General features: G+C 36.8%; 1 protein-coding gene across 1 annotated transcript in view; it reads right to left on the reverse strand.

The window, feature by feature from the left end:
- The window catches only part of ZMYM2 (zinc finger MYM-type containing 2), a 106,826-nt gene that overhangs the window by 23,084 nt on the left and 56,146 nt on the right, over positions 1–27,596 (reverse strand). Inside the window, exons 7-15 of the mRNA XM_049782604.1 lie at positions 26,494–26,568; positions 19,747–19,897; positions 19,253–19,368; positions 13,142–13,258; positions 10,766–10,916; positions 8,108–8,280; positions 3,422–3,587; positions 2,759–2,793; positions 1,521–1,650 (exon numbers count right to left, since the gene is read on the reverse strand). Of these exons, the coding sequence (XP_049638561.1) occupies positions 1,521–1,650; positions 2,759–2,793; positions 3,422–3,587; positions 8,108–8,280; positions 10,766–10,916; positions 13,142–13,258; positions 19,253–19,368; positions 19,747–19,897; positions 26,494–26,568 (1,114 nt within the window). The remainder of the gene's footprint in view (positions 1–1,520; positions 1,651–2,758; positions 2,794–3,421; positions 3,588–8,107; positions 8,281–10,765; positions 10,917–13,141; positions 13,259–19,252; positions 19,369–19,746; positions 19,898–26,493; positions 26,569–27,596) is intronic.

Here is a 27,596-nt window from a genome sequence, read left to right on the forward strand (position 1 = left end):
TTGCAGATTACACTTTAAAAAGATGTACCTAGGGCCAGAGAGATAGTACAGCTGGTAAGATGCTGTTTTGCATGCAGTATTGATTTCCAGTATCCCATATGGTCCTGTGAGCCTGCCAGGAGTGATACCTGAAGTGCAGACCCAAGAGTAAACCTTGAGCACCACTGGATGTGGTCCCTCATTCTAACCCACCCGAAAATCTATAGATCTTACTCCTAAAGAAATTGCTTGGGGCCGGGAAGGTGGCGCTAGAGATAAGGTGTCTGCCTTGTAAGCGCTACCAAGGAACGCTACCAAGGAACGGACCGCAGTTCGATCCCCCGGTGTCCCATATGGTCCCCCCAAGCCAGGGGCGATTTCTGAGCACATAGCCAGGAGTAGCCCCTGAGCGTCAAACGGGTGTGGCCCAAAAACCAAAAAAAAAAAAAAAAAAAAAAAAAAAAAGAAATTGCTTAAATATATGTATATATATATGCTATCTCTCCAGCCCCATTATAATGATATATAAGAGATAGCATGGAGGTAAGGTGTTTGCCTTACATGCAGAAGGTAAGCAGTTCGAACCCCAGCATCTCATATGGTTCCCCCAAGCCTGCCAGAAGCAATTTCTGAGCACAGAGCCAGGAGTAATTCCTGAGCACGGCTGGGTGTGACCCAAAAAAAACAAAAATAAATAAATACAAATAAATATGGGGCCAGAGACATAGCATGGAGGTACAGCGTTTGCCTTGCATGCAGAAGAACAGTGATTCGAATCCCGGTATCCCATATGGTCCCTCGAGCCTGCCAGGAGCACTTTCTTTTTTTGGTTTTTCGGGCCACACCCATTTGATGCTCAGGAGTTACTCCTGGCTAAGCAGTCAGAAATTGCCCCTGGCTTGGGGGGGGGGGGACCATATGGGACTCCGGGGGATCGAACTGCGTTCCTTCCTTGGCTAGCGCTTGCAAGGCAGACACCTTACCTCTAGCGCCACCTCGCCGACCCCAGGAGCAATTTCTGAGCATAGAGCCAGAAAGAGCTCATAAGTGCTGCCAGATGTGACCCAAAAACCAAAAAATAAATAAAAATAAAAATATATATGTAATGCATCACACACACACACACAAAATGAAGGACCACTCTTGGTAGTGCCGGATGTGACCCAAAAACCAAAAAATAAATAAAAATAAAAATATATATGTAATGCATAACACACACACACACACACACACACACAAAATGAAGGACCACTCTTGGTAGTGCCCAAGCAACCATAAAAATTGAGGTTGACCACATACAAGTGCCTTGTCCCTAAGCTATGTCTCTTGTGGGGAATAAGCCACGTCTAGCAGTGTTTATGGCTCCATATGGGATGTTAGGGATTGAACCTGGGTCTGCCATACACAAGGCAAACACCTACCCACTGTACTGCTATATTATCTTTTTACCAACCCCATTTCTCCACCCCAAATCCCCCCCCCCGAAATTTAATTCTAGGCCTAAAGTCTAGGAAAGTACATAATTCCAATTTTCCTGTTACCTGTCTGACAAGATTTTGTCTGCATGTGAGGTTTACAGTAAGTAGCTTTTGTCATTGTTAAAGGTTTGCAAAGAACTGCTTTGTTCTTCATCTCTTTGTTAGGTGTTGGAGAAGGGGGCGGTGCTGAACCCTTAAGGGAAGCAAAGAAAAAAAACCTTTATTTTTGCCTTATTATTTTTTGTTGATTCTTGATTCTAATAAGTATCTGACTTCTTGGCCCTGAAGAAGAAAACATACAAAAATGGAAGAATAGAGCCAAATTAAACTACTACAAAGTTTACACTATAAATACAATCTAAAAGAATCAATACGAATATATACTAACTACTGGCAAAACAGAAGAATTCATTCTACAAATCCATGTTATCTTCAAAGGATACTATTAGCCGTTTTTCATATAGGAAAGGATAGTTCTTATTTTTTAAGTACAAAGGCAATACTGTTAGCTCTTACAGATATAATGGCTATTTGATGCTAGCTCCCTCTAGTGGTATACAATTTATGTATGGCATTAACAAAGAACAAAGATGCAAAAAAAGTAATAAAATAATAACAGAATCAGATTGTTATTACTTAGTCTCTCATACTATCTATAGATATGGATAAAAAATAAAGAATAAAATACTAAAAGTTTTCTTCGTTCATTTTTGGTTGTTTTTGTTTCGTTTGACCATACCCCATGGTGCTCAGGGCTTACTCTTGGCTATACACTCAAGGTTCACTCATAGTGGGCTGGGAGAACAATATTGGATGCCAAGGAATTAAAAAACTAGGTTGGCAGCAACGCAAGCACTCTACCTGTCTGAACCCATGCAAAGCATGCACCATATCTGCTTTACTATAGCCCCAGCCCTAACAGTCAATTTTTATATACTTGGGGTAGTTAAGTCACCACATAATTTGTTACAATAACGGAATTATTTGTTGTAAAAGAAAATACAATATCAGGTTCCTTTTATATAAACATAAAGCCTGTTTCTTTCAAAACCACTTTATACTTGTAATTGTATACAGCATGTCTTTATCATTCAACATTCAGCTACATTTTATATGATGCATTTATTCTATAATTGGGAACATTCACTCAGAATATTCCTATTCCTCAGCATGAACAGGATTACCTGTGTTAATATATGGTAATTCAGCTAAATACTACCTGCACAAAAATAAAGAACCATTAGTTATTGTTTTATTCCCACATTCTAAAAATCATTACTTAACCTTTAAATAATACTTACTGTTATTTTGGTTCGGGACGTCTGACAACCCTGATCTAAATAAAAACAAACAGTAAGACAAATCACTCTCTTCAAATTTTTCTTTTTTAATTACTCATTAAATTCTTATATTTTAAAGTGGATATTTTTTTAAAAAATGAATCAAGTTATCTTAAGTAAAAAAATATAAAACTAGAGTATGAAACAGAACTAAATAAGGTAAATTATCTCCATTATTCACCACAGAAAGATACTCTTGAAGAAAGTGGAAATACTAATGTACTGAAACTTAATTCAAGTCTCAATTATAAAGAGGTATTCATATTCATCCCAGCCTACTCAAGTACAAATTACTAAAGATGATTTTCATTTAAAATTGCTGACCACACGATGAGTAGATAAAATGTTTTCAGAATTTTTTGTAATTTTGACTTTTCCATGTCAAATAGACACTTTAACTTTAGCATTAAATTTTAAAAAAGGTTGTTTTATTTTTTAATAAATGGCAAGGCATTTATAGAAAAAAACATAGATGTCATTTCCACCTAAAGAAATGAAATTTTATACTGCTATTGAACTAATGGCACAATCAACTATTCATTATTATTATTATTATTATTATTATTATTATTTTACTACAAATTCATAACTAAGAAACTAAAGGCTATCAAAACTATTACATACCATAATGTAAGTTTTCAGGTCCTTTCTGAGTTGTCATATTAGGCTCATTTTGCTGACAGTAGAAACGTAGTAAGCAGTGTTGATCACAGAAATGTTTCATTTCCCCACGCCACTGCACTCTCTCTTTAAGAGTTCCTTGAGATTTACAACAGTCGCATCTTGCAGCCTTAAAAAAAACTGGGAAGTATCAGGAATTTGGAACTAAGACATTTTAAGTCAGACATGTATTTAAAAATATCTCTTATCAGTGAGTGCTAAAAATATTAAGAGAATGAAAAGAGTGCCTGATTAGAAAAACAACATAATTCCAACATAAACCATGGGCAACAATATTTCATGCATAATAAATTTAAAAATGTACTTAATAGACAATCTCTTTCTATACCTACCACAAGGAAAATAGCATTTACATTAACAGAATAACTCCCAAAACGTGAGTACTCTTGAACTAAATTGATAAAAAATATTTTAGTATCAAAAGTTTTGAAGGCAATGTTGTTATTCAAGAATTCCAGTCTTATTACACTAAAAATTTCGGATTAATGATATAAAAAATGCCAAATTCAACAGATACTCAATTTGAAGTATAGGGCCTGAATTTTTCCTTTTTTAGTGGCTAAGGGTGTAGTGCTAGGTGTGGTACAGATGGTGATGTTGGGGGCCCATCCAGCAGTGCTTAGGTTATGCCTGGCTCTACATGCAGGAATCACTCCTGGTGAGCTCAGGGGACCAAAATGGAAGACGATATAACCCAAGTTGCTTAATAACGAAGCAAATACACACTACCCACTGCTATCGCTCCAGATCCAACCTGAAATTTTTTAAGCTCCTGTGACATCAAATTTATAGATATTATTTGAAATAGCTTTGTTTCCTGTTTAATATCACAATTTTATAGCACTTTAATAAATAATTAATCTTTTTTTTTTTTGGTTTTTGGTTTTTGGGTATAAATAATTAATCTTAGCGAGAATTTCAACTCAATATTTTAAGTGTAAGGATTTATTTTGTCTTAGTTTCTGTTTTTGGCCCAGACCTGGCAGTGCTCAGGGGTTACTCCTGGATCTAGTAAGCTCAAAATCACTCTTAGCAGGTTCAGGTAACATATATACGGTATACTGATGATCAAACCCAGGTCAGTCGTGTGCAGATGCCCTACTCACTGTGCTCTTTTAAGATAAAAATTTTCACTAGCTTGTTGAAAAATAATTAGCATAAACTGGGCTACAACTTAATACACATTCTAAAACCAACAACTATTCATATAAAGTTACACTGTATGATAGTGAATTACTAATTGAGGGGGATTGAGTTGTTTGGGCAATATCCAGCTGTATTCAGGGTTTACTCCTAGATCTGTGCTCAGGGATTAATCCTGGCAGGCTTGAGGGATCATATGGGGTGCAAACTCAGCTGACAGTTTGCAAGACAAGTGTCCTATCCACTATATTACCCTCAAATCCTGATAAACCAATAATTTATGGATTGATTATTATTTCTCAGATTCCCATTTCCCCAGAAAACTAATGCCATTTTCAATATTTCTTAATGTCTTGATCAATGAGTGGCCAAAGAAATAAGATAATCCAAAATTAGTTGTTTTGATATTTAAGTTTCTGAGCTAGAAAACTTGCTGTAATTTTTTACACTTTGGAGAGGCGGGGAAAGATTTGAGTCACAACCAGTTGAGATCTATACATCCTCTTGGCTCTAAGGATCATTTTTGACACTTCTTGGGAGCTCACCTGTGCTGCCTGAATTTAATGAAGGTAAGCCCAATGCAAGACAAGTGCAGTATCTCTGTACCATCTCTTTGACACGTTTTGGCTTTTGGGAGGGGGGGAGGGCTCCACTAGCAGTGCTCAAGGGTCACTCCTGGCTCTGCACTCAGGAATTATTCCTGTTGAGCTCTGAGAACCATTCAAAATGCCAGGGATAAAACATGGGCCAGCAGCAAGGTGAACACCCTACATGCTGGTCATACTTTGGCTAATTTTTATTCAAGTTTTTTCTTTCCTTTTTTATTGGGGGGGGGGGGAGAGAAGCACCACACCCAGCAGCACTCAGGGGTTACTCCTGGCTCTATGCTCAGAAATCGTTCCTGGCAGCCTTGGGGACCGTATGAAATGTCGGGATTCGAACCACCGTCCTTCTGCATGCAAGGGCAAATGCCTCTCCTCCATGGTATCTCTCCAGCCACTATTCAAGTTTTTTTAATGCCATTTCTGGCAGTGCTTGAGGAATCATCACTAGCACTGCTCAAGGAACCAGTTCATTTTGAGACAGGAATAAAAACTAAGGCTCTCAAAAGCAAAAAAAGGAGAACCAACCCTTTGAACTATCTCCCAAACTCCATTACATTTTAACAACCTAGAATTTTATTTACTTACTTACTTACTTACTTACTTATTTATTTATTTATTTATTTATTTATTTATTTATTTATTTATTTATTTTTGGTTTTTGGGCCACACCCAGTGACGCTCAGGGTTTACTCCTGGCTATGCGCTCAGAAATCGATCCTGGCTTGGGGGACCAGATGGGACGCCGGGGGATCAAACCGTGGTTAGACTAGCACGGGCAAGGCAGACACCAACTATTTGCGCCACCGCTCTGGCCCCACACCCTAGAAATTTTGATAAAAGAGTTTTTAGTACATGGTTTTATATGTAGATAAATATATATATATAGTTTTTCCTCTTTGTCCTAAGTATTTGAGAATATTATGGGGGAGGGGCTAGAATATCAATTTATATCTACAGGAGTCCTACAAATACTATGTCAGAATTCCCCCTTAGTGTAATATTAACAACTAGTTGTGTTGGTAAACAAGCCTTAGATAGTGAACATACCCCAAAGTTAGAGCACAGGCTTTATTTTTTTCCTTCGGGTCAGGTTAGTTCTCCTGCTGAATAAGTGCTAAATGAATAAAGATTTAAAGTTATGACTATTAGCTAATGTTACCATATCTCATCCCAAAAATGTCTTAGATAAAACTTATTATACTCATCTTTTTTTTTTTTTTTTTTTTTTTTTTTGGTTTTTGGGTCACACCCGGTGGTGCTCAGGGGTTACTCCTGGCTGTCTGCTCAGAAATAGCTCCTGGCAGGCACGGGGGACCATATATATGGGACACCAGGAATCGATCCGGAAAGATAGCACAGCGGCGTTTGCCTTGCAAGCAGCCGATCCAGGACCAAAGGTGGTTGGTTCGAATCCCGGTGTCCCATATGGTCGCCCATATGGTACCCCGTGCCTGCCAGGAGCTATTTCTGAGCAGACAGCCAGGAGTAACCCCTGAGCAATGCCGGGTGTGGCCCAAAAACCAAAAAATAAATAAAATAAAATAAAGTTAAAGTGTTAATCACTGTGTTACTCTAAAATTCAATCAAAAACTAAACAAAGAATTCCTACAATTCTAGCTGCATCATTTTTAACACTATCACTTCACTAAAAGAATTACCTACATATTTCCAGCTACCATTTCTGTTAGCTTCTTTGTACATCTTTTTATTTCTTTAATAGTATTTCATAAGTTTTAAATTATGATGTCTATCTTACAGACTAGAGACTTACTTTAGAACTACATCCATAAAGATGCTTTAGCAAGGAAATTACTTTTTTATACTAAAATCAGGGACTGAGAAGGCCACATGTGGTGGTGCTGTAGCAAGAGTGACAGACCATGATATAAGGAATATGGAGCATCTACATGAAAAAGTTCATGCTCCAATGTTTTGAACTATATTCTTGATCCTTTTTATTTTTGTATCTAAAACAAAAACAGTACAACAAAACAAAAGGGATTCATCTTTAGAAGTAGATTTTTTTGTTTTTTATCATTACTGTTACTAATTTTGGGTCCAACCCAGCAGCACTTCGGCACTTCTGCTGGCTCTACCCTCATAAAAATTACTCCTGGCAGGGCTGAAGAGATAGCATGCAGAAGGTCGGTGGTTTGAATCCCGGCATCCCATATGGTCCCCTAAGCCTGCCAGGAGTGATTTCTGAGAGTAGAGCCAAGAGTAATCTGAGCACTGCTAGGTATGACCCCCCCAAAAAAAAATTACTCCTGGCAGGCTTGGGAGACCACAGGCAATACTGGGAATCTAGCCCGTGTCAACCAATATGCAGTGCAAATACCCTGCCCACTGTGCTATCTCTCTGGTCCTCAAAGGTAAATTTTAATAAGACATACAAACGTTAATTCACAATCTCATACAGTAAATTTGAAAAATCTAGTATTTTCCAATAAACCATAATTCAAAAGGAAAAAAAAATCAGTGTCGTAACTAAAAGTTATCTGCTAATGTTCAACCTTTATAGTCAAGAAGAACATGTCTTCAGTGAAATATAATGAAATTTAGATAATTATCAGCTTTGTTATGAACTACTGCTCAAAAAGTTACCTCTAGTTCTAAGTTATGGTCAAGTATGTTACCATAAATTATAAAGAACAAATTGGCATTATAAAAATATATTATATTATACTGATATATCATATTATATAATTATATAACATCATATATATTATATCATAATATATATTATACTGATTATAAAATCAGTAAATGAAAGCTGAACTAGGCCTAATGTGCTGACATTTTAAACAGACAATTTGTAATAGTAATAACTATACTTCAGCCTAGTTAAAATAGTTGTTGTAATAAAAATTGAGTTACTTGCCTTATAGTACCAATCCTGAAATTTTTTACAGCAGTCTTCACTACAGAAATCTCTTACAACACCATCGAGTTCTTTTGTTGCTCCTTTCTTACAAAGCTGAGAACAATAATTGCAAGTAACACATCTCAATCCTAAACGTCTTGCAAAATCTTGTTTGTATAACAATTTGCAACCTGAAAAACAAAGTTTTACCATTTAAAAAAATTGTGTGTGTGTGTGTGTGTGTGTGTGTGTGTGTGTGTGTGTGTGTGTGTGTGTGTGTGTGTGTGTGTGTGTGTTTGTTTGATTTTGGGCCACACCTGGCAGCACTCAGGGGTTACTCCTGGCTCTGTGCTCAGAAATAGCTCCTGGCAGGCTCAGGGGACCATATGGGACGGCAGGAATAGAACCCAGGTCTATCCCGGGTCAACCAAAGTGTTCTCACTGACACCCCCGCCATTTAAAGGTTTGTTGTTGTTTTGCTTTTTTGAGGGCTGTATCTGGTGATGCTCAGGGGTTACTGCTGGCTATGCACTCAGAAATCACTTCTGCCTTGGGGGACCATATGGGACACCAGGTGATCGAATCGCGGTCTGTCCTAGGTTAGCTGCGTGCAAGGCAAATGCCTTATTACTGTGCCACTGCCTCAGAACCCCTTTAAAATTTTTTAAATTAATTTTTGATCTAAGAAAAATGTTATAGGTCGAGTCAGTTATTTTGTTTTGTTTTTATTTTTTTTATTGTGGCCAAAGTGAATTACAAATCTTACACAGTGATATTCAAGTCAGTTATTTTTATAAATGTCTACAAATCCACAAAAAATCAAGCAATTTAAACTATTGAAACTAATCTTAAAAAAAATCTTACAGGGGGCCGGCGAGGTGGCACTAGAGGTAAGGTGTCTGCCTTGCAAGCACTAGCCAAGGAAGAATCGCAGTTCGATCCCCTGGCGTCCGATACGGTTCCCCCAAGCCAGGGGCAATTTCTGAGTGCTTAACCAGGAGTAACCCCTCAGCATCAAACGGGTATGGCCCGAAAAAACAAACAAAAAATCTTACAGATATATTCAACTAAACAGGTGTTTTAATCTAATTATCTAGCCTTAACTGTCTAATCTAACAGAAAGTTTCAGGGAAGTAAAACTATTTCAGGGAAATAAAACTATTTTTTTATTTGGGGGGAGTGAGGGTACTCCCAGCAGTGGTTATGGCTTACTCCTGACTCTTATGCTCAGGGATCACCAGGGGCAATTTCTGAATACAGAGCCAGGAGGAACTCCTGAGCACCACTGGATGTGGACCAACAACCAATCAATCAATTAATCAACAAATAAGGTTAAAAAATGAAAAAAAGAAAGTGGGATGGGGGCTGGCACCACAGTACAGTGGGTAGGACATTTGCCTTGCACATAGCTGACCAAGGTTTGATTCTCAACATTCCATATGGTACCCTGAGCACCACCAGGAGTAATTCCTGGCTGACAGGGTAAAAGTAACCCCTGAGCACTACTGTGTGTAGCCCCCCAAAAAAAATAATGGGAAGGAAGGTGAGGAAAGAAGGAAGGGAGGGAGAAAGGAAGGGAAGTTCTGGAATTCAATGGATAAATTTAAAGAATAAAAAGCAAAAGCTAACTTACAACAGAAGTATTTTTAAATAATAACAGAAGTTCCAAATTCCTAACTACAACCTTGATTAGGATTAGGGTACTTACCTTGCACTAGGCTCAATCCCCAGTCTTGGAAATATGGTCCCCCCAACCCCCAAGCCCTGCCAGGAGTTAACACAGCATAGAGTCAGAAGTAAGCCCGCACAGGTGGTTAAATAAAAAAAAGAATTGGAATCCATGCTTATATACTCTGATGCCTAGAGTCTGGCATCCCAAATGAAAGATCTTAATTTGTAGTAATGGTCCATGATTTTCCTTTTGGGTCAATTAAAAGCCTTAGCAAGCTGGACAGTAAATTAGACACTAGGGTTGGAGGTATTCTAATCCAGTCAAAAAGTCAACTTTCAGGCCACAATTTTTTTTTTTTTTGATTTTTGGGCCACACCCGGTAATGCTCAGGGGTTACTCCTGGCTATGTGCTCAGAAGTTGCTCCTGGCTTGGGGGACCATATGGGACACCAGGGGATCGAACCATGGTCCGTCCAAGGCTAGCGCAGGCAAGGCAAGCACCTTACCTTTAGCGCCACCGCCCGGCCCCAGGCCACAAATTTTTATGTTTAGAAATTAGATGGTATAATAGTACTTTGATCAAAATAGATCTCATATTTGCTTGTAAGAGAAAAAACAAGCTACCAAATTTTTTAGAGATAAAACAACTTGAGGATCAGAGATTTACATATTTATAATAAACAACTCATGGCAAAAGAAACTTTGTTGTTTTTGTTTTTGTTTTTGGGTCACACCTGGCAGCGCTCAGGGTTACTCCTGGCAGGCTCAGGGACCATATGGGATGCCAAGATTTGAACCACCGAGCTTCTGCATGCAAGGTAAAAGCCTTACCTCCATGCTATCTCTCCGGCCCCGCAAAAAGAAACTTTTGTTATTATCTGCTATACTAAAATTTATAGGACTGTTTGAACATATATTTTTTATTTATGCGTTTATGTATATTTAAATAGTATGGCAAAAAAATAACAATAACAAAAGTTAGGAACAACAATGAGAATACTTGCCTTCACTACAGAAAGGTCTCTTAACTCCAGAGAAATTTACTGTTTCATGAAGAGTCTTCTCTTCTTGGCAGTATTCACAATATGTAACTATACAGTGTAACTTCTTATAGTCATCTGAACATGTTTTGCTACAGAATTGATGTACTTTATTCTAAATGCAAAGTGGGATCCTTGGTAAGTATAAAAGCATCTCAAGAACAAGATTAAGAAACAAGCCACATTAAAAAAATAAACAAAAAATTAAATCATTACCTACAAAATTATATAAACCTCAACTATATGCTATAGGCTGATAAAACCTGTTTAATTTCCTGCTAAACTTAAATTATGCAACAAAACTCAATACTATTAACTATTTTAACTTTTCTTTTTGTTTTTGGGCCAAAAAACAGGGGTTACTCCTAGCTATGTGCTCAGAAATCGCTCCTGCCTTGGGGGACCATATGGGACGCTGGGGGATTGAACTGAGGAAGGTCGTAGGTTAGCACATGCAAGGCAAATGCCCTACCGCTTGTGACATCGCTCTGGCCCTATTTTAACTATTTTAACTCTACTTGGTTAAAAGGAGGGTCGGAGAGATAGCATAGCAGCCGAATGCATGCAGCCAATTCAAGACGGACGATGGGGAGCCGGGCGATGGCACTAGAGGTAAGGTGCCTGCCTTGTCTGCGCTATCCTTGGACGGACCGCGGTTCGATCCCCAGCGTCCCATATGGTCCCCCAAGCCAGGAGTAACCCCTGAGCGTCACCGGGTGTGGCCCAAAATCCAAAAAAAAAAAAAAAAAAGACGGACGATGGTTCAAAATCCGACATATCATATGGTCCCCTGTGCCTGCCAGAAGCAATTTCTGAGCACAGAACCAGGAGTAACCCCTGAGCACCATATCAGGATTGACCAAACCCTCCCCCAAAAGAAAGACTAATAAAAGGATCATTAAAATAAATCTAGAGAACGCTAAGCTACAAAAAGATATCAATCCCAATATTAATAACATTTCCACTAAAAACATTATTTTGAATATATTCATATGGGATCAGTCATATTCCTGTCTCAACATAAATGTAACTAGTTCCATTGTTTTTAGCTCTCTTGCATGAACCAAGGTTAATAATATTTCTCCTAGCCTCAAATCTACAACAGCCATAGCTACATTTTAAAAAAGCAAACAGGGGCCAAGAGAGAGCACAGCGGTAGGGAGTTCGCCTTGCACACAGCTGACCCAGGACAAACCTGAGTTTGATTCCCAGGATCCCGTATGATCCCCCTAACCTGCCAGGAGCAACTTCAAACGCAGAGCCAAGAGTAACCCCTGAGCACAGCCAGGTGGGACCCCTCAAAAAATAAGATTAAAAATAAGATTGGAAAAAAAAAAAGAAGCAAACCAGCAAAACATGAACTTGTTAAAATTTCTGGGGAGGTATAGTATTTCCCCTTGATTGTTATTAAAATCAGACTTGACTTAACAATTAGCAAATACATCAAAAGAAAAAGTAAGGAAAGTGATGGGATCTATAGAAAAAAACTCAAATAGCAAAAACAATCCACAGTAAAAGTTGGTCCTTTATTGGCATATAATTTATAAGCAAATAGGAATAAGAAAACAATGGTCAACAACAACAGTCACTCTCTGAATTCTAGATCAGATTCAGAGGAATGCTGACTATGATACTTTATAGAAATCATGAAGTCTAATTCTGGGTATTAATTTTCTGACTCAACAACCATTTACTAACATTTTGGCTAAAGAGCAATTCAATATATCTTGCACACCACTTTGTTACATACTTCATGGCCTTGAAAAAGGCAAAAAGAATGACCAATACTGCTCAAAAAAGAAATGGGAAATTAGGGCATTCCATTTATTATGCCTTCCCTTACTGCCTTCTGATGTAAGCAAATATTAATCAATGTTATGCTAATGATAAAATAACTTGGCAAAGTAAATGAATATCCACTAGTTAGAAGTAACAAGATAGAAAATAAAAATTCTATTAGGATACTTATTAAATGCAATTAAACATATCGAATGGCACATAATAAATGACAGATTCCAATTCTTACAGGTAATAAGTCATATAAGATATTATAGAACACAATCTTCTGCAGAACAGAGCAAAAATAAGGAAGTAAATACTATGATCACCACAAAACCTAAAAAGTTAGCTTTGGGGCCAGACAACAAATAGGATATTTGCCTTGCAGAGAGCTGACCCAGGGTGGTCCCAGGGAACCACCAGGAGTGACTCCTGAGCACTGCCAGGTATGACCCAGAAATCAAAATAAAAGGTTAGCCTTTAGCAAGATAAAAGGAAAACATATTTTTTCTAGACATTTATTTAAACATCAAGGTAATAGTAATGTCATATAAAACTTGCCTCCCATTCCAGAATTTCTGGCTTTGAACAAAAGGAATTTTTGCAATAGTTGCATTTCAACTGAATGTCACTTGGTACTACAAACTGTCCATTTGGAGATGACTGCATACTTAGTGCCTAAAACAAAGAACAAACACTAAGTTATAGATTTCATATTTTTATTACTATAATTTCCTATGTTCTATGGTAATACATATCTTGATTACTTTCTAAATATATAAAGCACTTCTAATTTTTCTTTTAAAATTATGATAATAGGGGCTGGAGAGAGAGTACAAGGGTAGGGTGCTGATTTTGCACAGTCTTCCCTGGCAATTAGATCACTGACACCTCATTAAGTCCCCTGAGCACCACCATCCCTATCTGAGAAGGAGGCCAGGACTAAATCATGAGCAAAGTTAAGGTGTGGCCCCAAAACAAAAACACAAAGAGGGGAAAAAAATAAGAAAAAGTAGGGGCCACAGAATTAGCATGGAGGTAGGGCATTTGCCTTGCATGCAGAAGGATGGTGGATCGAATCCTGGTATTCCATATGGACTCCTGAGCCTGTCAGAGGCGATTTCTGAGCGAAGAGCCAGGAATAAGTCCTGAGCGCTGCAGGTGTGACCCCCCCCCCCAAAAAAAAAAACAGAATAAAACAAAACAAAAAATAAACAAAGAAAAAGTAAAGGCAGAGACACTGCTATGACAATGATAACTGAAAATGATCAATGTGAACAAGAGAGAATAGAAAGAGATATTCATGAGTATTCCTGCAGTATCAATAAAAAAGATGGGGAGGGAAAAGGTGAAAGAGATGAAGAGAGAGAAGGGGGGAAAAAAGAGGGGGAGACAGGAGGGGGGAGGAGAGAAGAGAGAAGAGAAGAGAAGAGAAGAGAAGAGAAGAGAAGAGAAGAGAAGAGAAGAGAAGAGAAGAGAAGAGAAGAGAAGAGAAGAGAAGAGAAGAGAAGAGAAGAGAAGAGAGAAGAGAAGAGAGGGGAGGGGAGGGGAGGGGAGGGGAGGGGAGGGGAAGAGAGGAGGGAGGGAGAGAGAGAGAGAGAGAGAGAGAGAGAGAGAGAGAGAGGGAGGAGGGGGGAGGAGAGAAGAGAGAAGAGAAGAGAAGAGAAGAGAAGAGAAGAGAAGAGAAGAGAAGAGAAGAGAAGAGAAGAGAAGAGAAGAGAAGAGAAGAGAAGAGAAGAGAAGAGAAGAGAAGAGAAGAGAAGAGAAGAGAAGAGAAGAGAAGGGAGGGGAAGAGAGGAGGGAGAGAGAGAGAGAGAGAGAGAGAGAGAGAGAGAGAGAGAGAGAGAGAGAGAGAGAGAGAGAGAGAGATTTCCATATGATTCCGTTAAGGCCACCAGGAGTGATTTCTGAGCACAAAGCCAGGAGTAGCCCGAGTGCCTCCGGGCGTGATTAAAAAAACAAAAGACATACACACCCCCCCAAAATAAAAACAATAGTTTTTATTTTACATATTTTACATAGTTTACAATCAGGTCCAATGTGCCAAATTTCATCAATGCTATTGTTTTTTTACTCCAAGTTTAGTTAAAAAAGCTTATATGTATTTTAGAATTAACATCTCTATTAAGAGACTTATAGGGCCAGAACAGTAGTACAGCAGGTGGGCAGTTCCAAGTAACCATCCTAGGTTCAAACCAGGCATCCAGGCATCCAGCAATAGCAATATCAAAGCAGTAAGGCATTTGCCTTGCACAGCCAATCCAGGATGGTCGGTGGTTTGAATCCCAGCACCCATATGGTCTCCCGAGGCCTGCCAGGAGCAATTTCTGAGCACAGAGCCAGGAGTAACCTCTGAGAACCGCCAGGTGTGACCCAAAAACAACAACAACAACAACAACAACAAAAGAAACAGACATCCAATATGGTCCCCCCCAACATAGCCAGGAGAAACCTACATTGCCTGGTGTGGCCCAAAAACCAAATGGGGGGATTTATAGACAGAAATTTATTTTAGTATGGGCTACAGTGTGAGGAGTAAAATCAATTTACAGAAAGTGATATAAGCATGCATAGAATTTAAAATGTTCACTTTTTCTTTTAATGTGAGGGGTAAATGCACTGGTATCTAAGAATCACTCTTAATACACATTGCGTTTAACCCTCTAAATTAAACAGATAACTAACAATATATAGGTAATAGTGAAAGGAGAGGAGATGTAAATGATTATTTTTACAGGAAGGATGAGGGATTGGGCCACTCCCAGTGATGCTCAGAATTTACTCCTCGCTCTTTACTCAGTAATCACTCCCAGTGGTACTCATGGGACAAAACTGGAACTGATTGCATTCAAGGAATGTGCCTTAATTCCTACATTTCTCTGTCCTCCAAAAATTTATCATTTACACTTCTCCCCAGGGACTAGAGAGAGTACAAGGGATAGGCACTAATCTTGCCTGAGTATGATTGTGGTTCTGAAATAATGTATACACAGAAAGTATAATTAACAATAGTATAAAACAATTAAAATTCGTGGAAAATAAAGTAAGCAGATTTAAGATAGCTGAATAAAATTTTAAATAATTAGAATTGGAGGGATAATATTAGTAAGGCACTCGCATACTCACATTGCATACAACTGACTTGAGATCGTTTTATCCCATATGGTCCCTTGAGCACCACCAAGAATGATCCCTATGTTCAAAGCCAGGAGAAATCCCTAAATACTGTTGAATTTGACCCCAAAAATCAGATAAACATATATATATATAAAGTACTTAAGTTAAAATAAATTAAACCAGCAACATTATCCTTTGTGTGTCTATAAAGCTGAATTCAGCGATATTAACTATTATTTCAAAACAAAGTAAATAATTTTATCTTGTTTGAAATTAAAAAGAAACTAAAATACATCTAATAAGGATAGACTTCAAAACATATGGTTTACTTTAAGCTTAAAAACGTGGGTGAGTCTGGCAGCTGGAGCAATAGCCCAGCTGGCAGAGCATTTGCCTTGCACACAGACAACCCAGATCCGGCATCCCATAAGGTCCCCCAAGCCTGCCAGGAGTTATTTCTGAGCTCAGAGCCCAGAATAATGTCTGAGTATTGCTGGGTGTTACTCCCCACCAAAAAAGAAAGGTGTGAGGTGAGGCAGAAATGCTGCTTTCCTCGGAGAATGACTAGGCTGTCTACAAGCTTACCTGAATAAATCCCTCAAAAAATGAGTCTGCACATATATTGCTTTTGCTTAATATTAAGCTCAAACCTAGAGATTCACACAAAATGTGTCTATAAAATTATTTACAATGCTCAAGAGCCTAGGAGATAGCTCAAATGCGTAACAAAATGAAAATGTCTATAACATACAAGGCAATGAATTCAAGCCCTATACCACACAAACCTCTTATGGGTACAACCAGCCGTCACCTGAGCCTGCATAGCCAGACAATGTTTTTAGGACTACCTGACACCTTGAGGATAAAATTTTACCCTATAAAAATCTTAAAAAACTAGAACATATATGTATGATTCCAACAAATCATGGGTAATATAAATATAATAAAAACAGTACTCACAATTCTATTTGCTCAGCTAGAAAGACAGTACGGGGTACCTGGTATGTATGCAGCCAACTTAGTTTAGTCTGCAAAACCACATATGTCCCCTATGCCCCAGGAGCACTACCAGGAGTGATACTGAGATACAGAGCCAGGATTAAGCCCTGAGTACCAATCAGAGTGGCCCCAAAACAAAAGCTAAAAATTCCACTTAGTTTACCTGACATCAAAAGTAAAATTGCCCGGATAGTTTAGCAATCAAGCACCTGGCTTACAAGCCTCAACTTAAACGTGATCCTCAGTGGTTCTGTGTTCTTTGGGACCCCCAGTGCCATAACAAGAAGTATATAACAATCAAGTGTGTGAGCACTATAGCTAAAGAGCACAACATACAACAAGCATTCTCTCTGTGTGTGTGTGTGTGTGTGAATGAGAGAGAGAGAGAGAGAGAGAGAGAGAGAGAGAGAGAGAGAGAGAGAGAGAGAGAGAGAGAGAGACAGAGAGAGAGAGAGAGAGAGAGAGTCATGGAGAAGCAAGAAAGGGGCAAAGAGAGGGTAAATTTAAAGTTTTAATCCTCCTGCTGGAGCAACAGTGCAATCGTAAGGCAAGTGACTTTGCACAGAGGCAATCTGGGTTTGGTCACTTGCACCCCATATAGTTAGTTCCCTGAGCACCTCAGGAGAAATGACCCTTGGGGAGTGGGAGGTTGGGCCACACGCAGCAACACTCAGGAGATACTCCTCGCTCTATACTCAGAAATCCTGGCAGGCTCGGGGACCATATGGGATGTCAGGGATCAAATCCGGTTTGTCCCAGTTGGCCGCATGCAAGGCAAACAGCCCACCACTGTGCTATTGCTCCAGTCCCCCCAAAAAACTTTTGTTTTTTGTTTTGGGGTCACACCTGGCAGTGCTCAGGGTTTACTCCTGGCTCTACACTCAGAAATCACTCCTGGCAGGCTTGGAGGACCATGTGGGATGTCGGGATTCGAACCACCGTCCTTCTGCATGCAAGGCCAATGCCCTACCCTCCAACTATCTCTGGCCCCCCAAAAAATAACTTTTAATCCTTACTTTTTACTTCAAGAATAGCCCAGCAATTCAGAAGCCATATTTAATAAGGATAAGTGAATCACCAAGATCCCAACTTCCAAATTGAAAATTTAGTCCAAATGTGATTTATCAATTATATTCATTCAAGGACACAATCATTAACATAATATTCAATTGTCAGGATTAAAAAATACCTCTCTCAATTTGTTTTGGGGCTACACCTAGTGATATTCAGGGCTCACTCCTGGCTCTGTTCAGGGATCACTTCTGGCACTGCTCAAGAGACCATAAATGGGGTGCAGGTGATAAAACCCAGGTCAGTCTCATGTAAGGCAAGTGGTCATACAATGTTCTATAAAGATTAATAATTTCTTTTTTTTTTTTTTTTTGGTTTTTGGGCCACACCCGTTTGACGCTCAGGGGTTACTCCTGGCTATGTGCTCAGAAATCGCCCCTGGCTTGGGGGGACCATATGGGACGCCGGGGGATCGAACCGCGGTCCGTTCCTTGGTAGCGCTTACAAGGCAGACACCTTATCTCTAGCGCCACCTTCCCGGCCCCAAGATTAATAATTTCTAATAACTACTTTAATATACTCAAATAGTGCCTGGAAAATAGAACTGTTGGGTAAGTTAACTTGAGAAGCATGGCTTTGAGCACTGGTTTGTACTTTTGAATAAAAATAAAAATCTTTGTTTTTACGCAATAGGAAAACAGTATCAAATTCCCTCTATACTTTTCCTTCTTTGAGTTCAAATGGTCTAAGTCTAAACTAATACTATCTTCTAATAGATACTACAACATTGAAAAACTAAGAAACTGTTTATGTAATCAAAATCAAAACTATAACCATGAAATTGTACTAAAATCAGTACAATCCCCAAGTACAAGGCATATGTCTGATCAATAAAGAAAACTTAAGTTTGTCACTCCCAGGCTAAATAATTCTAAATCCTTCATAAATTTATCATAAAACAGAATTTGGGGCAATGAGAGTGGCAAAGGATTACCCAAGCAATGCTTATGGAACCCAGTGATACTTAAGAGAACCAGCTCAATGCTTTGGCCTGGGGGTATGCTATTGCTTGGGCTTAGCAGGGCTAACTAATAGAAGTACTCTAGTGATGCTTTGATGATTAAAGCTATATAGATGGTGCTGGAGGAGAGTCCTATGGGAAGAGATAGAAGTTGTACTGAGGATAAAAACTTACATATCAAACAGCATAAACTCCAACCCTTTATCCTCTCTCCCAGTCCCAGAATATGAAATTTTTTTAAGAGTCACAATTCATACAATTGTCCATACTAAGAAAACGTTACATATCAGATACTGATCTCAATTATACTAAAATTCTTTTTCAAAGTCTTGAGTCATATAAAAAAAAACAATGAAAAAGTCAGTCAGGCGACATGCTGTTTATTTTGCCTATAACTGCCACCCTTCAACTGAACTTCAAACTACAAAAAAAAATTAGCAAAATAAAAAATTTAATACATTACACTTCATGTTTTCTTTGTATTCTTAATAGAGAATTATGGTTATATAAAATAAATAACAAACCTGAAATTTAGCCACACAACTGGAATTGCAAAAGTTATACAGTTTTCCATCAGGCATTGTGGCTTGATATTGAGGTAAAGAGTTTCGTTTACAAAAATGGCAAATAATTCCCAAACCTAGGAAAGAAGATACAAATCTGATTTCTTCATAAAGTAATAAGAATTTTTTTAAGAATCCTAACTGACCTCAGAACAGTTTTAAAACCAACTTCATAGACTTTAATTTCCAAGACTGTTTACTTCTTATATGTGACGGGTTTTTAGAAGCACAGAGATCAATGAATTAATCCTAGTCCGGAAAACAGATTTATTGAGAATATAATTATGGACATAAGTTTCCCTATAACTTCAAATATTTTTGATTTCTGGAACGATAAAATTTTTAAAGTTGTTAAGAAATTTAGTATGATAATAAAATGAAATTTAAAGGAGAGTCATGAACTGATTCATGTTAAGTAAGGTTTTTTTTCAACTTTCCAAATACCTGGAACTTACTTTGTGACTTTGCATATTTTGTCTTGTGACTATTCATGCAAGCAGTTGAACAATATGGCTCCATATAACCATTAGGACCTATACACTGAGTCATATCAAAAAACCTGCACTGTGTCCGGCAACCAGTACAAGTGGTCAGTTTTCCATATTTCTAAAATTTAAAACAAAAATATAATTAACCATTATTTTTAAAGGTAAAGTTATATATTTTTATTAATACATTCTGTGAAACAATTTTTTTCACCTCTAATCAGGTTTAATGGTTCAGAAGTCTTCATCTGGATACAAACTGTTAACAGCAATGAAGCTAAATTAAATTCAAATAATAATAATAACCATCTGTCTTCTTCAAAAAGTTTATTTCCAAAAATTTAATAGAATCCCTACACATAGCAGAAACCAAAATCAAAAAGAGCACAATGTATTCTGTTTATAAAAATGACACAAATTCTTTATTACTTATTGTCATTTATTATTGACACCCTTTAACAAAAAAATTAAATGTACCTATAAAAAATATAAACCCTGGTGAAGAAGCAATTTGAAGACAATACTTTTCCACTGAGATGCTGTTAAAAGCACTTTTTTACTTATTTGCTATTATATTTAAAATCTCATTTAAACCATAATAAAATATTCAAAATATCTTAGTTTATAAATATCAAAATTTAAATAACTAGTTCATAAATAATAACAAAATAAATCCTCCTGTTAAAAGTATTTGTCAGCTCTGATATAAATAAAAAGAAACAGATTATATGAAGATAAGACCTAATCAGATACACCTTAAAAACAATTACCAGGACAATAATAGAATTACTGAGATTTATAGTCTTACAGAAAAATGTAATTCAGATAAACAGATGTATGTATGTCTGATTTCCAAAGTTATATCATAGACAATCAGAAAATAAACAGAAGGAAAACAAAAATTTTAAGTACAACTTGTATTTGAGCTCTTCTAAAGACAGAACTGCCACAACCAGTTTAACTATTACATGCAACTTTACAAAACGATTTTACTGCCTTTTCACCTGATGCTATTATTGACTCAGATTCATATCCAGCAATATCTGAATCTAATACAACTTGATGACATAGAAGGCATCAAAATGTTCCATGGCCAAATCTAAAATTATCAAGTCGGGGAAGCCACAAAGAGCATATAAAGCAGATAAACTGTACGGGTAAACTTCACAACTGCCACAGAATTTTAGAAAATAAAAAAAAAAAAAAATTAAAAGAATAAAACAATAACCAAAACTTAACTTCAACACACACACACACACACACACACACACACACACACACACACACACACACAAAAAATTTTCTCATCATACAATGAATAAAACAGATCTAAGATAACAGTTATCTATGAGCCAGATGCGTATGTTTTTCCTTTATTCTGGAACCGTAAAAAATAAAGTGCTATCTGTTTCTTGTTTACAGAAGTATCATTAAAAAGCCATGAATTTTACTTTACAAAGTGGAAAATAACTCATTATTTAGCCTGTTAGGCTCCAAGTAAGAGATAAAAGAAAAAATAGTAATAAGCAACAAAAAATAGAAAAGGTGTAAATCTACTCAATCTAATAAATATAGCAATGTTACAGATAATAAATATTAAGATTCTTTATGCTTTTGAATTAACAGCTTATTTCCCTGAGGACTCTATCACAATAAAAAAAATAGAAATGAGAAGATCAAAAAATTCATCAATCAAACAATGGATAATAAAAAGAATTTTTAAATCTGGAACACTAAAAATATCAAGATATCTGCCATGTGTCACAGAATTACAGAAAGAAAAAACAATGCAGCTCCTAGAAGGTCACCTATAAAGAATCTTTTATCAATATAAATGAGGTCCAATCATCTCTAATGTTCGATAAGACTTTTTTGTTTATTAGAAACCATCTTTATTTTGAAACTAACTTTATTGGCAGAATGATCATACAATTAGTAAGTTTTAAGACGTACCAATAAAAAGTAGAACAGCTGAATTGGATCAAGTAAACAAGGAGCTAATCAACATTGACAAATGCTTTATCTGAGGAGAATGAGAAAGTACTATCAGAAAGATAGAATCATTAATACTGAGAATATTTTAACAAGCCACTTTCATAGTGCTTCAACACAAAAAGACCCGTCTAATGGAAAAGAAATACATGCTCATGTCACAATAGCTGTTTCAAACTGTACACAATAAAATTAATAATTAACTGTCATAAATATATCCATTGTGTCATTTAAAAAAATAAAGCGGAATAAATCCACTTATTTTATTTCCTCACCCATGGGAAAAATAAACCTACTTATGAGTTCAATGAAAAAGAATGAGACAGACATGACTTAAAACTAGATACTGGTAAAGATAAATAATGGATAAAAAAAGGACAAATAGATTTTTGGCCTACTTACTAAAAATGTCTTAATAAAATAATTTCCAAAGTAATTATTTTCATGTTAAAATATATAACAAATAAATCACATCCATTACTTAATCCAAGATGACTTATATTTAAAACAATTCTACTTAAAAAGTAAAACTAAACATCACTTGATTTTTTAAAAATTTCTTCATGATTTTCATCTTCCAATCTATAATTCATAAATATCATTGGGTAGAATGAATAAAACTACATTTCATTGAATACTTAAATTGTACTAAATAAAATGTAGAGTAAGTAAATACTTCAGTTTAAGTAAGTACTGTATGGAAGGGTGCTCTAGACAGAAAGACTTAATGTACACTTTACTAGTTGCTACAAATATAATCTAGAAAATGGTCATCATTTCATAAATTCAGTCTGTACAGAACCTAGTACATTCAATTGCAAGTTAAATATATCTTTATATTTCTTAGTATCACTGAAATTTAGCATTATTTGTCATTTCTATTGGTGGTAATAAACCAGAGTACTTTTACCAGCACCTGAACTTTAGGAGGAGGTAGGGGTAATATAGAGATTTTAATATAAATAATATAAATAAATAAATAGCATTTATATTAAATTTATTTCAGAATGCATTATAGTTAAAAACAAGCACATTTAATGTTGTTATTATTTTTCATTCAAATTTCATTAAGACACCGTGACATACAAAGTTGTTCATTAGAGTTGTTTCAAGCATAAAATATTCCAACACTAATACCACCATCAATGTCTCCCTCCCTCCTCCAATGTAATGTTTTGTTAAATATTTTATTACATTTCAGTTCTTTTAAATAATTAACTAACTATATTTCAGTATATTTGGCTCAGGTTTTAGTTCTTGCATTTAAATGCATTCTGAGAATTCAAATGTCCATTATCAAGAATGTAGAAAGTATAGAAATAGTAAGAAACCATTAACAGAGTAAGAGGAAATAAAACTTAATTTTCTTTTTTTTTCTTTTTTTTTTTTGGTTTTTGGGTCACACTCGGCAGCGCTCAGGGGTTACTCCTGGCTCTGTGCTCAGAAATCGCTCCTGGCATGCTCGGGGGTGGGGAGGGTAGGAGCGGCATATGGGATGCTGGGATTCAAACCACGGTCAGTCCTGGGTCAGCTGCATGTAAGGCAAACGCCCTACTGCTGTGCTATCTCTCCGGTCCCAACAACTTAATTTTTAAGCAAAGATCTAAGAGATGATTCAAGTAAAATAATTTTATTCAAAAAAAATCACTAGAATCATATCATTAAATTGCAAAAAGGGAAAAATTCTAAGATTCACAAACGATTATTTTTTTACTTTCTTACTACTGTCTAATTTGTAATTTTTCGGCACAGATTACCTATGTAATTTAAAAATACTGACAATATAAAAGTGCTAAGTGAACAGTTTGCTGTGTACTATTATATGTTATTACATATTATTATAGTATTACTATTACATAATGTGTAATATAAATATGCACACACACAAAGGGGGGGTATAGCATTTATACCATAGAAAAATCCAACACCCCTCAACCAAGTGAATCAATTACTATGCAGTAATGAGAATAAGCAAACATCATGTGCTTTTCTGACAGATAGGCAAAGAAACCAGTATCACTAATGAAGTTCTTATACAAAAATCTAATCTTGAGAAACATCCAAGAAACTCAACTTCAAAGTCATGGTACCAAATATACTCAATATTCAAATTGCTCAAGGTCAAGAAAGACTGGAATAATTTAAAGAGAGGATTTCCACTCCTAGCTCGAGAAAGTTAACAGAGATAATCTATAACCTCCACCTTAAACAACTAGAAAACTAGATAAAAGTTGTGAAACATTGGCATTTAAACATTACCCAAAACATAGTACAACTATAAAACTTAAGGGAAGAGAAGTAACTTCCATCACTCTTATTTATTACTGATGTTTCCAACTTATTTGCCAAAAAAAAAAGGGCAAAAACAAAATATCCATTTCTTAGAATGGTGCTACAAACAGCCTTATATCAACGAGGAAAGAGTTTGTTAAAATACCTAGGCAGCTAGAATAAATCATCAGAGATGAAGAGCTGCACCAAAAAATGTATTTGGAGTACCTAAAGAGGAGCTGTCTTCTTAAAGTGTTTGGATGAGAAATCTTTACATATGTGACAGTAAAGCACCAGAGGACAGAAAATCTCAGAATCAAGATATGCCCAGGGCTGAGATTACTCTCTGTGCCTACTTGTTGAATGGCAGGGAGCATCAGATAAAGTAACTAGGTGTCACCACAAATGTGAGGAAAAGAATTGATTGCAGATTTGTACCACCAAAGGCTATGAAACTGTATATGCAAGAGATCCTGAAAGCATGCTAAGACTAAAGTACAAAACCATTTGAAATAGTACAATGAATAGTACAATGAAACCAAAAGAGCCAATAAGCAATAATGTAAAAATTGAGATTAAAAAAAAACTGCCAAGTAATTTGCCCCCAAAATAAAAAAGAATGAATCACTAATAAGCTATAAAATGATCTAGAAATGACATGTAAAAACAGGCAAAGATGCCAAAAGAGCTATAGCGTGTTGATAATAAACAAGACAGTAAAGTTTTCATACACATAATAAAGCAAGGAATAGAAGACATAGAATAACACCCAGATGAAATTTCTAGAAATGATAAATAAGATGAAAAATATATTACATAAATTATGAGAAAAGATTAGTAAACTAAAGATAAAGCATTAAAACTCTGCAAAATAGAGAGGTAACAGTCAGAGATAGCACACTGGGTACTGTACTCGTAGTGCTTGCCATCTAAGAGCTGATCTAAGTTCAATCCCTGTATCCCGTAAGGTCTACTAAAAGTCAGCCAGGATTTCTGAGTGAAGAATCAGGAGTAAACCTGATTTACTTCCACCGAGTATAGCCCCAAAACCAAAAAAAAGTTTTAATTATATATATGCATTGTATATTTCATATAATGTGTGTGTATATATACGCACTTTTTTTTTTTTTTTTTTTTTTTTGGTTTTTGAGTCACACCCGGCAGCGCTCAGGGGTTACTTACTCCTGGCTCTTGGCAGGGCGAACCAATGATCTTCTGCATGAAAGGCAAACGCCTTACACCTCCATGCTATCTCTCTGGCCCTATATATATATTTTGAGAGAGAGAAGTGGGGCATAAAAAAGACTTCAGCTAATAGTCTATGATCCTGGGTTGGGTAAAAAATTTTTTTCTTTTGCTATAAAAGACATAAATAGCTATAATTTTAATTATGATCTATAGATTAATCAGGTAGCAATATTACATTAACATAAAAGCCTTCATTTTCATACTGTAATATAGTTTACAAGACACTTTTATAATCTTATAAATGGTGCTGGGAAAATAATTGTGCGTTAAAAATTATTTCTAGGAGCCAGAGAGAGAGCTCAAAGTGCTGCATAGAATGCCAGGCTAGGTCCTGCATTCAATCTACAGTACATGATTCAAGTATAGCATTGGTGCCTGCTGAGAAACACTTCGTGGTTGGCCCAGAATGCAGGGTCTTCGAGCTGAATCTTTAGGTCGGCACAGGATGATTATAAGATCTTTGAGAACTGCCTGAGAGATCTCTCAACCCACCCTGCCAATCTTACTTCAGAGGGAAGATTAAGCCTGAGATCAAGCCAGGAAACAGTATTGTAGTCTGAGTACAACTCAGATTCAATTTCTGAACTACATGGCCTGGAACATTTCAAGGTACAGATCTAGAACTCTCTGAGCAACTCCCAGATGGTCCAGGTGATTCCTGGCACCTTATGGGCCACACAGCATCAGTGAACTCCCTCCCCCCCAGGTGCAGGCCTCTCCCTTGATTGCCCCCTTCTGTGGCCCAGCACTTTCCATGCTTTAAGCCAGGAAAGGCCCAGCTTCCCCTGTATTAAGTGCTGGGTCCCCTAAATCTTCCTGCTTTTGCTAGCAACATCAGAGGCATACTCTGAACTTTCTTCAATTCCTCATGATACAAAATGATAATACAGCAGGTAGTGTTTGCCTTGCATGTGGCCAACCCAGGTTTGATCCCTGACACCATATATGGTCCCCAAAGCCTGCCAGGAATGATTCCTGAATGAAAAGCCAGGAAAAGCCCTGAGCACCAACAGGTGTGGCCTCAAAACAAAAAAAACTTGTAAAATTTAGTGAAATTTCATATAAGCCTTAAAACAAAGAAAATAGTCACTACCTTAAGAACTTTCAAAGTTCATAAGTTTTAATATATATGAACATGTATCAAAGACCATTAAAAGACCATTGCATTAAACTGTCAGTCTTAAATCCAGCTAACTCCTTGCTTACCTCAGGCTGCATTAAGAAGGTAGGGTCCTGCATATGATCTCGAACCTCTTTCAGGAAGCTTGGATGGCTACCTACCTAAAAAAAAAAAAAAAAAGACCAAATAAAAAGACTTTATAAAAACATTTAAAATGAGAAGGCAGAGTAAAAGATGACAAATAAGCAATCTATAGAAGTTGATTTGTATCCACTTTTATTTGGTTTTGTTTTGTTTTTAGGCCACACCTGGCAGCACTCATGGGTTACTTCTGGCAGGCTTGGTGAACCATATAGGATGCTGGGGATCAAACCTGGGTCAGTCGCATGCAAAGCAAGCACCCTAGCTACTATGCTATCTATTCCAGCCCTTATTCACCTACTTTTTCAATTTATAAATTTCAACATTATTTCAAAATGCTATGTCTTGTCTACAACATAAATGCCAACTTATAGAATTCTTTTTTTTTTTTTTTTTTTTTTTTTTTTGTGGTTTTTGGGTCACACCCGGCAATGCTCAGGGATTTTTCCTGGCTCCGTGCTCAGAAATTGCTCCTGGCATGCACGGGGGACCATATGGGACGCCGGGATTCGAACCGATGACCTTCTGCATGAAAGGTAAATGCCTTACTTCCATGCTATCTCTCCGGCCCCACTTATAGAATTCTTAAATTTAATTTGCCTATAGAAAAAATGTTATGATAAAATAATGGAAATTAAAAGATAAACCACTAAATTTGAATCATTTAAGTACATATTATCAGAAAAATTTACTGATTTTAGAGAGATAACAATGTATTATAAGATTTTACTCTTCTATTAATAATTTAAGATATCTCAAGTGTATAAAATTAAGTGCTTGAAGATTACACAAATCATAAATTTTATCATCTACAAATGACTTAAGGATCTTGAATTAAAGCACATATCAGAGACCGGAGAGATAGCATGGATGTAAGGCATTGCCTTGCATGCAGAAGGAAGGTGGTTCGAATCCCGGCATCCCCTATGGTCCCAAAAGTCTGCCAGGAGCGATTTCTGAGCATAGAGCCAGGAGTAACCCCTGAGCGCTGCCGGGTGTGACCCAAAAAAACAAAAACAAATAAACAAAAAAAAGCACATATCAACAT

Source organism: Suncus etruscus, chromosome 10, assembly GCF_024139225.1.
Source record: "Suncus etruscus isolate mSunEtr1 chromosome 10, mSunEtr1.pri.cur, whole genome shotgun sequence".
In the NCBI taxonomy this organism is placed as follows: Eukaryota; Metazoa; Chordata; class Mammalia; order Eulipotyphla; family Soricidae; genus Suncus; species Suncus etruscus.